This window comes from Strix aluco, chromosome 21, assembly GCF_031877795.1.
Source record: "Strix aluco isolate bStrAlu1 chromosome 21, bStrAlu1.hap1, whole genome shotgun sequence".
In the NCBI taxonomy this organism is placed as follows: Eukaryota; Metazoa; Chordata; class Aves; order Strigiformes; family Strigidae; genus Strix; species Strix aluco.
In genome coordinates this window covers 14,526,631-14,540,492 of record NC_133951.1, presented here as the reverse complement: position 1 = coordinate 14,540,492, position 13,862 = coordinate 14,526,631, and the positions used below count along the sequence as shown (strand labels likewise).

Genomic DNA, 13,862 nt, shown 5'->3' with positions numbered 1-13,862 from the left:
GGTGTCCTGGGGTGCCAAGGTGCCCCTGACACAGGGGCTGCCAGTGCACACAGATACCCTCGTTTGCAGTAGCAAAGCTTTAGTTCACGTTGTGGATGTAGCACCAGCGCGTCACCGCAGAGGTGAATGCTGTAGCGACTGCCCGTTACCCACGGACCCCTCTGCCCACGGGTACCTGAACAGAGCTTTTAAATTTTCAGGCAGTTCTGTCCGTCCTGCGTAGCCGGGGTTCATGGTAATGAACAGCCCAACCGAGGGGATCAGAGCGATCGTCTCTCCAAGGAAATTGAATCTTTTCTTCTTGGCGCGAATTGCGTCTTGAACACATTTCACCTGGCAGGCGAGGGGAGGTGTCAGTGCCCGCGCCCCCACCGCCCGCCCGCGCTGAGAGAGCCTGGAGGTTCGGTCATGCCATCGGCAAAGCTGAGAGCTCGCCGACAGCCCGGCAGCACCACACTGCCCGGGCTCAGGAGCGCCGGCCTTGGATCAGCTTCTTCCCAGGCACCACGACACCCTGGCCCCGGGCGATGGCAGACCCAGGGGTGGGGGGGTGTGATGGGTCACCGGGATGGGACACAGATGGGCTGCATGATCTTAAACGTGCCCAAAGGCCCCGTATGGCTGCACTTCCCCCCCATTTGCCTCCCGACACGACGCAGTGGAAATAACAGCGGCAAACTGTCCTTTTGAAAGTCAGGTTTGACTGAGCCAACGTTCAGTACGTGAACTGGAAAGTCTCCTCCAGTCCCTGCGGCACGGCGCTGCCGCCGGTTTGTAGGGAGAGCACGCACCTGCACAGCAATCACGGACAAAACCTCCACTGCGATGCGATTGAATTCATCGAAACAGCCCCAGGCGCCGGTCTGAGCCAGCCCCTTGTAGATGTTGCCGCAGGACTGGGGAGAAATCACCAGGGACGGGCTTCAGACACCGAGCCCTGACACAGAGGCTGCAGCTGGGGGTTTGCGAGGAAAGGTCACGGGCTGGGAGCTGCTCTTGCTTTTGTGGGTTGTGCTCTTCCCTGGGGAAATGCCCCGCAGCATTACAGCCCACCCCGGGTCCCCCGGGCTTCCAGGGACACGAGCTGGCTGGAGCTGTGGTAGGAGCGAGCGGTGCAGGATGGCACCAGGGGCTGCTGCCAGACCCACACATCAGCCTTAGGGCATCAGCAACGGACGCTGCAGCCGAACAAGGGGGCTGCAGCGGAGCCTCCCAAAAGAGGGTCCCCCCTTGTCTTGGAGGGCACCCTCCCGCCCCCCCCACGCCCCACCTTGTAGTCCATCTGCTCGGAGCAGTTGAAGACGTAGACCATCATGCCCACTGCCCGGCCCAGGTCCTTGGTGGTCTCCGTCTTCCCGGTGCCCGCGGGGCCGGCGGGGGCCCCCCCCATGAAGAGGTGGAGGGACTGCGTCAGGGTGATGTAGCACCTGCGGAGGGGAGGAGGGAGGCCTGAGCGGTGCCGGAGCGCGGCACGGCCACAGAGCCCAGCGGGAGGTGCGGGGAGCCGAGCCCCTACCGATCCGTCAGAGGGGTGATGACCAGCCGGGGGGTGTTCCCCAGGTACTCGTAGGAGTAGCGGAGCTGAGCGTCGCAGATGTTGGCGTAGCAGTGCCTCCTGCCCTCGTCCCAGCGGTGCCGGAGCTGGGACTGCCAGCTGAACGCCTGGGCACTCTCCACCTGCGGAGCACCGGCTGCGGAGGGCAGACCCCGGCGCTGCCCACCCCGCCCCCCGGCTCAGCCAGCCCCCACACACGCCCCAGCACCCCAGTCACCTCCGTACACCAGGAGAGCGTTCAAACAGGTCCCAGTGCAGCCCTGGGGTGGGTGAGGACCGTCCCTCCCCACGGCCCCAAGCCCACCGACCGCGGCGCACAGCCCCACGCCGTGACCCCCGGCTTCCCCGAGCGCGGCCGGAACCAGCAAAACTGCTCCTCCATCTGGTTTTGCACGAGACCCAGCCCCTGCCGCCACCTCCCCGGCTCCCGTGCACCCCTAACACCCCACGGGTGGTTTCCTCACGCCATCGGAATATTTTGAAAACATTGGAAATTAATAAAATAACGGGAAATCTGTGCTCAGAGGCGCCAAGCGGTAAAAATATCCCCTTGTAACAAATACCTGCGCAAGGATCATTTTGGCCACAACATCCCTGGCATGGACGTCAACGGTGCAGATCGTCATGATCTTCATCCTGTCTCCGGCAGTCAGGTGTCCAAGGAGTAGTGAAATCAGTGCGTTTAGCTGAGTAATCTGAGCAAGGAAAGAAGTGAGGAACAGGAAAATAACGTCATCACTCGCCCATCTGCCGGTGACCCCCCGGACCAGACCTCGCCTCCTCGGAGCAGAGAGGAGCTGCGGGTCAGCTCTGAGGGATGCCAACCTGCTTTTTGTTGTAATCCCTCATCGCGTTCTCGTAGCCTTCCTCCAGCCTCGAAAAGGCGATGCCGACTTCCGTGGTCCACCAGATCTGGGTGCACGTCAGAGCAACCTGCAGCAAACCCCAGGCAGAGAATGTGGCCGTAGAGGGAAACGCGCCGTCCCCGCGAAGGCTCTGGGCAGGCGCCTGCACCTCCCCGTGCCCTGTGCTTGCTCTTCCCAGCTCCCAGAGCCACCGGCCAGCCCGGCCCCACGCGGCAGCTCCCACCTGGGCCGGGTAGTCCAACACCCACTGCTCCCGCGGCTTCTCCTCGTAGGTCACCATGGCCTCGGGGATCAGGTGCCGCAGCGTGGAGCGCATGCTGGCCAGCACCCGGTTCAGCCAGACCTCGACCTAGAGGGTCACATCCAGCAAGCCCTGAGCGCACGGTTGCTCGCCCGTGGCCGGGCTGGGCTGTGTGACCCCGCGGCAGTGTGTGAGCAGCTCCCCGCTGCCCCGCGCGTCCTGACGAGCTGCGCGAAGGACCCTGGTGCACAGCCCCGGGGGGCTCTGCCGCGGCAGGTCACAGAGCGGGGTCCGAGGGTGAACAGCAGAGAGGGGAAAACCACAGTGCGGCCGCCGGCGGGGCTGCGAGCCCAGGGGGGTGTGACTGATGCTGCTGCAGCGCTGTCCCACAGCCGTAAGGCAGAGCCCATTTCTGGGTTTTTTTTGGCTGAAAGGCCTCACGATTGCATTTTAAAACTGCTGCCAGGCTGTTAGTGCGCAACAAGCTCAAGGCTCATCCCCATCCTGAACCCGCCCAGCCCTGCACGGGGCTCTGCTGACCTGGCCAGACAAGTCACAGTCTGTGTCAAGGGGCACGTACTCCTCGTCCCTGCTGAACATCCCCAGGCCAACCTTCAGGGGCTTTTTGTCCGGGCTCATCTTGAACTTCAGTTTAGCCAGACTGTCGAACAGCTTCGGCAGATGACGGGACACCTGGGAGCAGAGGCGGGCAGGGCTCAGGGACCGTGCTGCGAGGTGTAACCACCACTTGGATTAACCCCGCACGGCTCTCAGGGCGCTGCGTCCCTGAGAAGGGGGGTACCAGTGATGGTGTTGTGTTCCTTAGGATGAAAAATATTTTAAAACTGCTGCAAGAAATTCACATGCAAGAGACACGGGACTTGCCTCCACGCTTTACGCACCACCCATACCTCAGCTGGCTCATTCCCATTAGATAAAATATCAAGCAGATCTGCAGAGGAAACAAAGTAGAATCTGGGAAAAGCCAGTCTTTTGGTCTCCAGGTATTCAGCCAAAGCCTTCTCACAGAGTGCCAATCTAACAGAAAACAAGGAAAAAAAACCCTGCAGTTAGTTTTTACTCTTTGATAAGTCCTTGTCACACTGAGACAGACATCGCTTTGGAGAAGTCAAACTCTCCCTCTGGCCCTCGACCAGCTGGCGGAGGCCTCTCCGCAATGCCTCGCCAGGACCCAAACCTCACCTTTTCTGCAACGCTTCCAGCTTGTCATAGAGTCCAGGCTTGTTTGTAGCTTCAATCACGTTGGGAGTTTTCACTGCCTCAGCCATTAATTTCTGCAAGAGGTAAAATACTTCAGCTCTACCCAAACCGTCAGCGAGCTCTCGGGGGCCCGGGAAGGGGACGGGCTTCGCACTTTGAAATCCTCATCGACAGCATCGAAACGCTTCGAGTCCCCCGGCAGTTGACTGCGGATGTCCTCGGAGCCGATGAAGATGCTTTCCAGGTGGCTCCATGTCCTCTGCACCTCAAACAAGATGCTGATAACGGAGTCAGTGGTTGACAGCTTCTGCTGCCAGCTTGACACCTCCTGAAGGAAGAAGGCGAGGTACTTGGACGTCATCAGGTTCTGCAGCTGCACTTGGTTGTCCTCCAGCATCTCGACGAGCACCTCATCCCACCTGAGCAGCGTGATGCCGGTCCTGGCATGGGGCTCGTGCTCGAACTGCATTGTCGCCCAGGTAGTGTCCAGGGCGTTCAGCACCTACAGATGGGGCGTGAGAAACGAGCTGGACGGTGGTGCCGAGTCCCAGACCCTGCAGAAGGGCAGGGAGCAACTGGAAATCCTCCTCTGGGGCACGAGCTCCTTGGTGCCGCCGCTGCGTGTGGCCTCCAGCCCCCAGCAGCAGGAACACGGGTGTTAACAGCCACAGAGCCGCATCGGCGCAGGGCTCTCAGCAAAGCAGGGCAGCAACCGAGCCCCATTTACCTTCTCCATCCCTGACTCTTTCATGGCTTTGTCCACGATGCCACAAACCTCATCTTCGAACTCGTGCAGGTTCAGCTGCAGCAGATCGGCGAGGGTTGTGTCCTTGGACATGGTGAAGTTCACCTGCAGCAGAACCGGCACCGTCAGGGCGGGGACTCCCTCCGCGGAGAGGCAGCCCAGCAGTTTTCCCAAATGAGCTCATTAACACCCATATTTAAATATCCTACACAAATATTTGTGTACGGCTTTTAAAACAGATTCTGTGCTTCCCCTGATGGATTCAACTCTCAGGAGCCTCCGGGCCGGGGCCTGGGCCAGGGAAGGGTGGGAGGGCTGGGAGCACCTTGGTTGCCTGCATGAGCTCCTGCCAGTGCCGCTCCCTGATGGCCGGGTTCTGCAGCTCGTTCACGGCGCGCAGGGACGTTATCATGTTCTTCACGCTGTCGTCCAGCCCTGTGAACGCATCCCAGGTTCTCATCTCCTTATCCAAGCTCCGAATGTCTTTAGCAAATTTCTTACAATCGAGATCCATCTGCTCAACATCGATATCCTTCCACCGGGTGGTCTTCCAGGCGCCAATGCTCGAGGTAACCTGAATTGGGGAATACGTTTTCACAGGACGCGCAATTAGCAGCAGCATTCCCGCCCAGGGTGCAAAGCAACACGCCCAGCGCCCGCACGCGCCGTGCACCGGTGCCGCGTCCCCCACGTGCACACCCAGCACCCGCACGCCCTTGGAGGAGCTACAGCAACCGTGTGCCTCTGGCTGGCGATGTGAGCTGCTCTGCTCGGAGGCAGCGTTGGGCATCGTGCCCTGGCACAGGGGCCAGCACCGAGCCCAGGGCTCCTGGTCACTGCACTCAACGGCAGATGGCTACTGGTAGCCACTGTCTGCAGACACCGGTCAGCTCATCAAGGCCTCAGGAGCTTCAAAACTGTGAGGACCAGCCCAGTGCTCTGCAGAAGCCTGTTCCGCACCCCCCCGTGCTCCTGCCTCGTGCTGGCTCACAGACCGCGGCACGTACCAGGACGATCACGTCCCAGAGCTCCTTCAGCAAGCGCAGCTCCCTCTGGCACGCTCGGAGCTGTTTGTATTCTGGGACCGACACTTCGAACAGCCCAGCCGACTGGGACAGGGCTGCCAGGTCACTCTCCATGGCCGCGATGCTCTTCTGTTGCTGGCCGGAGAGGAAGAAAAGGTCTCAGCTGGGGACCGTGTGCCAGGGACCTTCCCTACCCCAGCGATGGTGCAGCAGGGCCAGACCCTCCTCCTCGGGCTGGCAGCCGGAGCCGCTGCCCCTCCCCAGCCCCCCCCCCCCGTGCAGCAGCACCCGGTGCCCGGGCTGGGGGTGTCCCAGCAGTGCCGTGGGGACAGCGGTGGCCCTAGCGTCCTCCCCTTCCTTACCTTGGTCAAGGACTTGTAGGGGTCTGGGTCAGTGTACGAAAACGGGGCTTTTTGCTGGAAGCTCTCCCGGAAGGCGTGCTGCCGGACCTGCGCGGGGGGACGGGGCTCAGGGGGGGCAGGAGAGCAGCGAGCTCTTCCCGAGGCTGCTGAGAAGCTGCTCGCTTGCCCCCAGGCCCCCGGGCAGGCACCTCGAACTGCTGGCACTTCTTGCGGAGGCTGTTGACCTCGTTGGCTTGCAGGGGTGCCACGCTCTGCTTGACGCGCAGACAGAGCTTCTTGGTGCTGTCCCAGTGCTCGGGGAGGTCCTGCAGTGAACACCGCAGCGCCTCAGTGGCCTGGCCCCAGGGACCCCCTGCCCGGCCCCCCGCACACCCAGCAGCTCACGTGGAGCTGGAGGTGGATCTCCTCCGGCATCTCCTCTCCGTAAGTGCTGAGCAGAGCAACTGTCTCCTTCAGGGGCTCAAACATGCTGTCGGTCGTTGCCTGCCTCTCCTTGACCCGCATCAGGAGCCCCATCACCTCCACCAGCCCCTCATAGTCTCCCTCCTCCAGAGGTTTGTTCAAGCTGGTGTTTGCATTTTGGATGAAATCCTCCAGCTCCTGGAGACTGGGAGGAAGGTGCCGGCACTCACCAGGTGTCCCTGACAGGGCTCACAGCCACCCCTGTGCTTGCTTGGGGCTCGCTCCGCAGGATGTGGCCCCCCAGGGCCTCACCCCCGTGGGGGTGCCCGGCACCTCTGCCCACACCTCCACGGCTCCGTCCCTCAGGGACCAGCCCTGCCCCAGCACAGCCCAGCTGAGCTCTGGTCACCGGGAGCGCCCTGTCCCCGCACCCGGGCTCACCGGGTCCCTACCTGGTGATGACGTGGTTGGCGAGGTGCTGCTGGAGCACCAGACCCCGGCGCCTGATGGCGCCCAGCAGCGCCTGCTTGAAGGGGCGGCAGTCGCACTGCAGCCACCCCCCAAACACCTTGGTGTTCGCAAACCCCGACACCTCCTCGCACAGCTCCTCGCACGCGTTGATCTGGGGACAAGAGCTGGTCACAGCCCGTGGCCGGCGCCTCCCTGGGCACCCAGCACCTCCCCGGGCACCCAGCACCTTCCTGGGCACCTGCCCCATACCTCCTGCTGAAAGAGCTGAAGGGAGGGGGTCCCATGAGCCGGGGGCTCCTCCGGCTGCAGCTCCAGCTCCTCCGGGCCGGGGGCACCGCCCGAGGCGAGGAAGTGCTGCAGGAACTCCTCGGGGTCCTCCAGCCACAGGTGGTTTTGCTCCTCGAAGCCGGCGCTGTACACCTCGCCCTCCGCCGTGGCGCTGACCACCAGCGAGACCACCTCCTCCCGCATCCTGCTGAGATCCTCCTGCTCCTCCAGCCTGGTCTGAGGGGACGGGCAGAGCTCTCGGGGACTGGCTGGGGGGACCGCGCATCCTCGCCCCTCTCCAGCTGAGGCGGGAGGTGCCTCCCACCGCGGACTGACCTTGTAGCTCAGCTTCCCCTCCAGCAGCCGAGGCAGGCAGGCGGTGGGCGCATAGGTGTCCTGGAGCAGCTTCTCCACCAGCCCCAAGAGACTGTCATCTCCCGCCTCCAGCGAGGGACGGTACCGCACTCTGCCCTCGCACAGCTCCAGGCGCACCTCGAACAACGGCGCCACGTTGGCCTGAAACAGGTCAGAGCCCCGCGTGGTGCTTCATGTCCCCCGGCCCCCCTGGCCCCCAGCCCCATGCCAGGGACAAGGAGGGACACCGGCACCTCTGGCGCTGGCTGCCGGGTGCACCGGGGAGCACCGGGACGGGCACGTTTGGCCACTAAACAAACGCCTGAAGCATTAACAGCGAGCGGCAGGACACGCAGGGACACGGCGCCGCAGGGCGAACCGGGACCTACGTCAGGGGCCATGTTGGTGAGCAGCAGCTGCAGAGATTTGTGGACAAGTCTGAAGAGTCTGTCCAGCACGATTCTGTCCATGCACCCCACGTAGTCCAGCCACATCTGTGATGACTTGTCAGCCTTAAAGAGATCTGCGTTCTCCTGCAAGCAGGAAAAAACTAGTCAGTAAATACCCAGCAAACATACCAGCTCCTGACACTGCGAGCGCGTCCTCGCTCACAGCCCCGCGGGTTTGTCCTGCCTGGCTGTCGCAGATCCCCCATCCTTCCCTTTCTCCCAGCTGTACGGCACCAGAAGCCACAGCCAAGGCCTCACCCACGAGGGCAGCGGATTCCTGGAGCCCGTGTGTGATGTTCAGGGGTCTTCCCCGGGCGCCTCAGCAGGGACCACCGCAGTGCCCCCGGGTTTGAGCCCACCGCGGGGCTCAGAGCGTCGTAGCACCCCGCGCCGGACACGCTCCCTGTTAAAGCAAGGCCGACCGCAGCGCTCCGGGATGTGTCTCACCTCCACCATCTCCTGGATCTTCACGCCCGCGTCCCTGAGGGCAGCACAGCGCTTGGTTAAGGCGTTTGCTTTCCCCTCCAGGTCCAGGAGCGCTGTCTCCTTGTTGTCTTTCCTTCCGAACAAGGGAGCGGCCGAGCACTCCTGCAGAGAGGAGACCAGGGGGCTGCCCCACAGTGCTTGGGGGGGTAAATCCCTGCAGGAGCCCTCCCGGGAAGATGCTCCTAAAGCACCAGCAACAGCTACCTCCATCAGCTGGACGATATTTTCCCTGTTTAACTTTGCTTTCTGGACCCTGGTCTGCAGGTCGTACAGGATCTCTCTCATCTCCTGGATGTACTCCAGGACGCCTGGGAGGAAAACAGAGGTTACGCAGACACCTCCCCGGCACCGAGCCGTGGTCGGGGCACTCCAGGGTATCCAGCACGGGGCGGGGGACACTCTCTGCACCCCCACCCCCCCCCCACTGACACCTGCCGGGCAGTGGTCCACATTTTGGGTGTGATGGCCGTGGGGACCCGAGGGCAGCTGCTGTGCAGGAGACGGGATGGGGCTGGGGACCCCCCAAAAGGCGCAAAGAGGATCTCTGGCCTTGGGGGGCTGGGGGTGGGTTTGTACCTTCGTGGTGCCAGAACAGGGTGTGCTCGGCGCTGGCCAGCCGCCTGTCCACGGCCTCCAGCTCCCCTGTCACCAGCGGGAGCTCCACCGGCAGCAGCTTCTGCTTCACCTGGGGAGACAACGCACCCGCGGGTGACCGCGGCCGGCGGAGGAGGGACCCTGCCCCTGCCGTCACCGGCACCGCTTTCATGGAGGAGCGGGGTCCCCACCCCACCGACACGGAGCTTGGGGGGCGGAGGGGGGCCGGTGTGACGGCAGCATGGTGGGACGGGCAGGCACCTGGTGTGCCGATGATGTTCCTGCTGTACCCCAACCCCCCCAGGCTTCCAGGACCCATTTCATAAGAGTCTCTCCCCTGGGGGGTCCCCAAAAAGCAGCTGGGTTGTCTCCCCTTTGCAACTTGCCTCATTGTACCAGCCCACGATAAGATCCAGGTTGTCCACAAACTTTTGGAAAGTCTCATTTTGAGCAAAGAGGCTCCTGGCGCTGCCCGGGATGTCCTGCTGCTGCTGGAGGTTCAGGTACTTCACCTCCCGCAGAACGGTGACGAGCTGCGAGGCACAGAGGCGGGAGAAAAGGCCTGTTAGTAAAACCCGAAACGCCTCGCCACAGCCTGAGACAGTCGGGTTTACATTCAGGTGAGGGATCCCGCACCGAGCGGGCTGCCCGTGCCAGCACCCACCTCTCTGCTGAAGTTCACGCTGAGGAGGGAAGAGCCGGGGTCCCTGAGGATCAAGGGCTGCTCCAGGCTGAAGTGGCAGTCCTGGCCAGCCCCGCACACCCACTCCTTGTAGACGTTCTCGCGGTGGCCCTGCAGCAGCCCCATCATTTCTCTGTACTTCTCGGACACCAGCACAGCTTCAGCACCGAGCATCACGCTGTCGAGGTCACGACAAAGAGGCAGCTGCTGCAGCAGGGGCCCGGGAGGAGACAGAGGCTGGGCCAGATCCTGCCCCCGCTGCTGCCCCGTGTCCCCATGGGGTGTCAGGGTGACCCACACGTACGGGTGGTCGATGGCAAACAAGTCCCTGTGCGTCCCCTCCAGGCGCTGCTGCAGCTCCAGAGCCCACTGCAGCTGCCCAGCCACCGGCGGCATGTTTTTGTGGACGGTCGGGCCCCCCCAGCTCCGGGCGTCGTACAGCGCCTTCACGTTCTCCAGCTCAGCCTTGAACATGCCCAGCAGGGCTGAGTAACAGGGGGAAACCTCGGCCTTTATCAGCGGTCGCTCCAGGAGGGAGGTGAACATGTGCACCAGCTGCGGGGAGAAGAGGCTTTGGCTTCTGTGCGCCAGAGCATCGCTGCCCTGGCCCGGTGACACCCCCCGGTCACTGCCCCGCACGAGGAGGCCCGAGGGCAGGACCTGTCAAGCCGGGATGGCTCCTGTACCTTCATGGTGGATGCCAGGCAGTTGCAGTCGTCAAAGCCTTGGCAGAAGATGGTGGCCAGCCGCTTGTCCACGTCCTGAATCTTTTTCCGGAACTCTGCAAAGTCTTTGTTCAATTGCTGCCAGTAAGAGCAAAATGATTTGAGCGGGCACAGCCTCTGGGCTTCCTCAGGATTCGCTGAACCCGGACAGCCCGGAGCCCCGTGACCTGCCCCAGAGCGAGCATGGTGCCGCTGCGCAGGGCAGTTTCACACACAGCTCTTCCAGCGTGTGCCAGCAAGCGGTTCTTTTTCATGCAGCAAATGCTTGGACTTCCCCGCCAGTGCTCACTCACCCCTTCCGCAGGATCTAAGGGATCATATTTGCAATCGGCAAAAGTCTTGGTGATCTCGGAGACCTCCTCGTAGATCTGAAACACTTGGCTCCTGAGGATGTTTCCTCTCACTCCTCCCAGCTCCACCTTCCCCAGCTTCAGAAACTCCGCAGCGGTGTTGTACAGCTCCTGGCGAGCACAAACCATCATCTCACCCGGCTCCACTCGGTGCCAAACCCTGGCTGTGGCGCCGCGGGGGCAGGAGCTGCAGCACGGGCGCAGGGCTGTGTCCTGCGGGTTCACCGCTCCCGAGCACTGTCCTCATGGCCTGGCTGGGGGGCCCGTCCGGCCCCGGGGGTGCGGGGACACTGGTGTCCTGCTGGGGACGGTGCTGCTGGGCTCCCACCTCCCCTCTGCTCCCCCCGCCTGCGCCGGTGGCCCCCGCCCACCCCGGGGCTGAGCACAGTTTGCCCCCATGCCGCTCTCAGGGGACCACCCCAGCGTCCCCAGGGCAGGGGGAGCCCCCACGGGGCGAGTGCTGCGCCCTGAACTGCTGCGCTGTCACCTCGATGGTCCGGAGCCTGTGCAAGAAGGAGCCCATTCTCCTGAAGACGAGGGGCGTGGGGATCTCCCAGAGCTGCGGCTCCTCCTGGAAGGGGAGAGGAGCCATCAGCGAGTGGAGCTGGCGTGGACGGGGCCAGGCGGACCTGCACCCTGCCCTGCGCCCACCGGGAACAGCGCGGGCGTCTGGTTGGAGCAGTAAGTGCTGTAGGACTGGAAGAGCTTCTCTATGGTGGAGATGCTCAGGCTGATTCTCTCTAAGGTCTCCTCGGTTTCTCCCTGCAGCCCCTTCATCACGTCCTCGGAGCCCAGGAACTGACGGGTCTAGGACAGGCAGATGCAGGCAGGGGCTGTTGGCAGGGGGGAGCGTGGGGGGCTCCTCCTGCCCCCATCCACCCTCCAGCCCCACGGGCTCCCTGGTGATCGCCCACAGCCCACGCCTGCCCAAATCCCCTCCAGCCCTACCCGGGGGCTTCGCTGACCCCTACGTCACCCCAGCTGGGCTTCCCACACCCGCCCCCTGTCACCCCTCCCGCTCACAGTCCCGCAGCGGGGCGGCGCGAGGGGACGGTGGTGGCTCGGGGCTCTACCATCTCGATGAGGAGGTTGCAGATCTCCTGCAGGATGACGACGCCGCGGGCGGGCAAGCGGTAGTGCCGGCAGCGAGCCCGGAGCAGGCGGACGGTGCACAGCACCCTGTCCACGCAGGGCTGCAGCTGCGGGAGCGGAGCCTCGTCAGTGCAGGGCCGTGACTGCGCTAATGGGGTCGGGCAGAGCCGGGGTGGAGCCGCACCCGCACGCAGGCTGGGGGCTCAGCGCCGCCGCCTCTACCCGGATGGGAAAGCAGCGCCTGGTTATTTTGCCACATATAACTTACCTGGGAGTAATCCGCTTGCTCCATCTCTTCCAGCAGGATCCGAAGCGGTTGCAGGTGGAGGCTGATGTCCTCTGCTTCCTCCAGGCCTGGCCCAGGGGAGAAACTTGTGTCGGGGATGGGGAAACTTCACCTGATCGGTGAGAGGCAGCTGCCCACCATGCCACCGGGCTTCTTACCGGCACTGACGTCCCTGAACATGCTCTGGAGCGCCGGCCAGTAGCAGCTGTTGGCCTTCTCCAGCATCTCGGCCAGTGCCATCACTCGGGGCGAGAGCAGCTGGCAGGGAAAGGCAGGGGGCTCAGCCCCGGGGGCTCAGCCCCAGGCACACGTGGCTGCCGGGCACCCAGGGGCGAGGCGGTACCTGGTCGTTGATGCACTGCAGGTCGGCTGTCCTGGCGTGCCAGAACTCGAGCTCGGTCCTGGGCAGGGGGTGCAGCCCCTCCAGCAGCGGCTGCGCCGAGTCCTTGCTCAGGATGTCCCTGATCTGGTGGCACCACTCGATGACGATGGTCTCGGTGGCGTACAGCTCCGAAACGTCCACGGGCCCCGCCAGGCTGAAAGGCAGCCGGGTCATGGCCCAGCACCGGGACCCAGGGCAACCCCACGTGCCGGCTCGTGGCCACCTCTGCCAGCGCGGAGGCCCGGCACGAGGCTCTCGAGGGTGCTGCTGAGGGGTGGCTGCACCCAGGGGCCGAGCTGAAGGGATTCCCTCCCAGCGGGACTCGTGCTGCCCCAGGCCCCTGCCAGGCTTTGCTGGCGCCGCGCGGCCCCGGCAGCACCCACCGGTCCAGGACGGTGCTGGAGCCGTCCCGGCCATCCAGGTGCTCCGGCAGCGGGAGCAGCGGCTTCCCCTGCATCTTCCCGCCCATCACAAACATCTCGTTCTTCAGCCGGTGGACTTGTTGCACGACATCCTCCACCACCACCCCGGGCCAGTCTGCCACGTTCCTCTCGCTCAGGAGCAGCGGGGACACGACCTGGAGGGGAGGGCTGGCTCGGGCGCTCGCTCGGGCTCTCCCATTGCCAAGGGCAGCGAGGGGCCACGCGGGTTTGCACCGTGTCCCCTCTCGCTGCCCGGCCGAGCACGGCCTCAGCCCAGCCGCAGCCCCGGCAGCCACTGACGGGCTTTGCTGATGTTTTTCTCGTCAGCACATGCAGGATTCCCCTCACCCTCCGGTGGGTTTTCAGCTCTCATGGGCTGGGGAGTGCTGGGAGCAGCCCAGCGGGGTCAGGGGCGGCCGCATGAGCAGCAGCCCCTGGCACTGAGGAGGAATCACAGGAGCTCCTGGGGCCTGACGCTGCTTTTGGGTGCTCTGGGCTGGCAGTCGTCTGAGCGGGAATATTTATGGGAAGTTTGAGAGAAATCCGCTCAGACATTTCCCAGCTGCGGGGCACGGGCAAGGGGGAATTACGCTGAGTTTTAAAACCACAGGGAGGAAGTGATGCAGCTGGGGCCTGGGAGAAAACTGGGCTCGTGACCTTCACCCAGCTCTGTGTCCTGGTGGGGCCTGGCCAGCCCACAGCAGGGTGGGTGGCTGGCAGCCACCGTAGGGCGATGTTTTCTTCTATTCATTTAATTTAGTTTCTTTTTGAGCCCACCTAAAGTTTTGGCAGCAGCTGCCTGCTGTGGGCGTCCAGGTGGCCACGGTGTGCACAGGGAGCTCGGCTCATCCCTCTTGCCCCCCAGCACCCACCCATGTGGGCCAC

At 63.6% G+C, this 13,862-nt stretch overlaps 1 protein-coding gene across 5 annotated transcripts in view; it reads right to left on the bottom strand.

Annotated features, from left to right (window-relative positions):
* The window catches only part of DNAH17 (dynein axonemal heavy chain 17), a 34,176-nt gene that overhangs the window by 19,965 nt on the left and 349 nt on the right, over window positions 1–13,862 (bottom strand). For 2 of the 5 annotated variants that reach the window (XM_074847284.1, XM_074847283.1), the window contains exons 1-35: window positions 12,939–13,126; window positions 12,517–12,709; window positions 12,332–12,431; window positions 12,156–12,241; window positions 11,869–11,994; window positions 11,447–11,602; window positions 11,283–11,366; window positions 10,739–10,906; window positions 10,407–10,523; window positions 10,025–10,275; window positions 9,703–9,898; window positions 9,425–9,571; window positions 9,021–9,129; window positions 8,649–8,752; window positions 8,406–8,546; window positions 7,899–8,042; window positions 7,138–7,671; window positions 6,870–7,039; window positions 6,400–6,622; window positions 6,204–6,320; window positions 6,016–6,102; window positions 5,636–5,788; window positions 4,954–5,202; window positions 4,611–4,733; window positions 4,038–4,385; window positions 3,866–3,957; window positions 3,574–3,700; window positions 3,203–3,355; window positions 2,645–2,770; window positions 2,381–2,488; window positions 2,119–2,250; window positions 1,517–1,677; window positions 1,271–1,427; window positions 792–896; window positions 176–333 (exon numbers count right to left, since the gene is read on the bottom strand). In XM_074847284.1, coding sequence (XP_074703385.1) covers window positions 176–333; window positions 792–896; window positions 1,271–1,427; window positions 1,517–1,677; window positions 2,119–2,250; window positions 2,381–2,488; window positions 2,645–2,770; window positions 3,203–3,355; window positions 3,574–3,700; window positions 3,866–3,957; window positions 4,038–4,385; window positions 4,611–4,733; window positions 4,954–5,202; window positions 5,636–5,788; window positions 6,016–6,102; window positions 6,204–6,320; window positions 6,400–6,622; window positions 6,870–7,039; window positions 7,138–7,671; window positions 7,899–8,042; window positions 8,406–8,546; window positions 8,649–8,752; window positions 9,021–9,129; window positions 9,425–9,571; window positions 9,703–9,898; window positions 10,025–10,275; window positions 10,407–10,523; window positions 10,739–10,906; window positions 11,283–11,366; window positions 11,447–11,602; window positions 11,869–11,994; window positions 12,156–12,241; window positions 12,332–12,431; window positions 12,517–12,709; window positions 12,939–13,033 — 5,540 coding nt within the window. In that variant the 5' untranslated portion in view covers window positions 13,034–13,126. Of the gene's footprint in view, window positions 1–175; window positions 334–791; window positions 897–1,270; window positions 1,428–1,516; window positions 1,678–2,118; window positions 2,251–2,380; window positions 2,489–2,644; window positions 2,771–3,202; window positions 3,356–3,573; window positions 3,701–3,865; window positions 3,958–4,037; window positions 4,386–4,610; window positions 4,734–4,953; window positions 5,203–5,635; window positions 5,789–6,015; window positions 6,103–6,203; window positions 6,321–6,399; window positions 6,623–6,869; window positions 7,040–7,137; window positions 7,672–7,898; window positions 8,043–8,405; window positions 8,547–8,648; window positions 8,753–9,020; window positions 9,130–9,424; window positions 9,572–9,702; window positions 9,899–10,024; window positions 10,276–10,406; window positions 10,524–10,738; window positions 10,907–11,282; window positions 11,367–11,446; window positions 11,603–11,868; window positions 11,995–12,155; window positions 12,242–12,331; window positions 12,432–12,516; window positions 12,710–12,938; window positions 13,133–13,862 lie in introns of those variants that run through there. The other 3 variants (XM_074847282.1, XM_074847285.1, XM_074847286.1) reach the window with 3 other exon arrangements.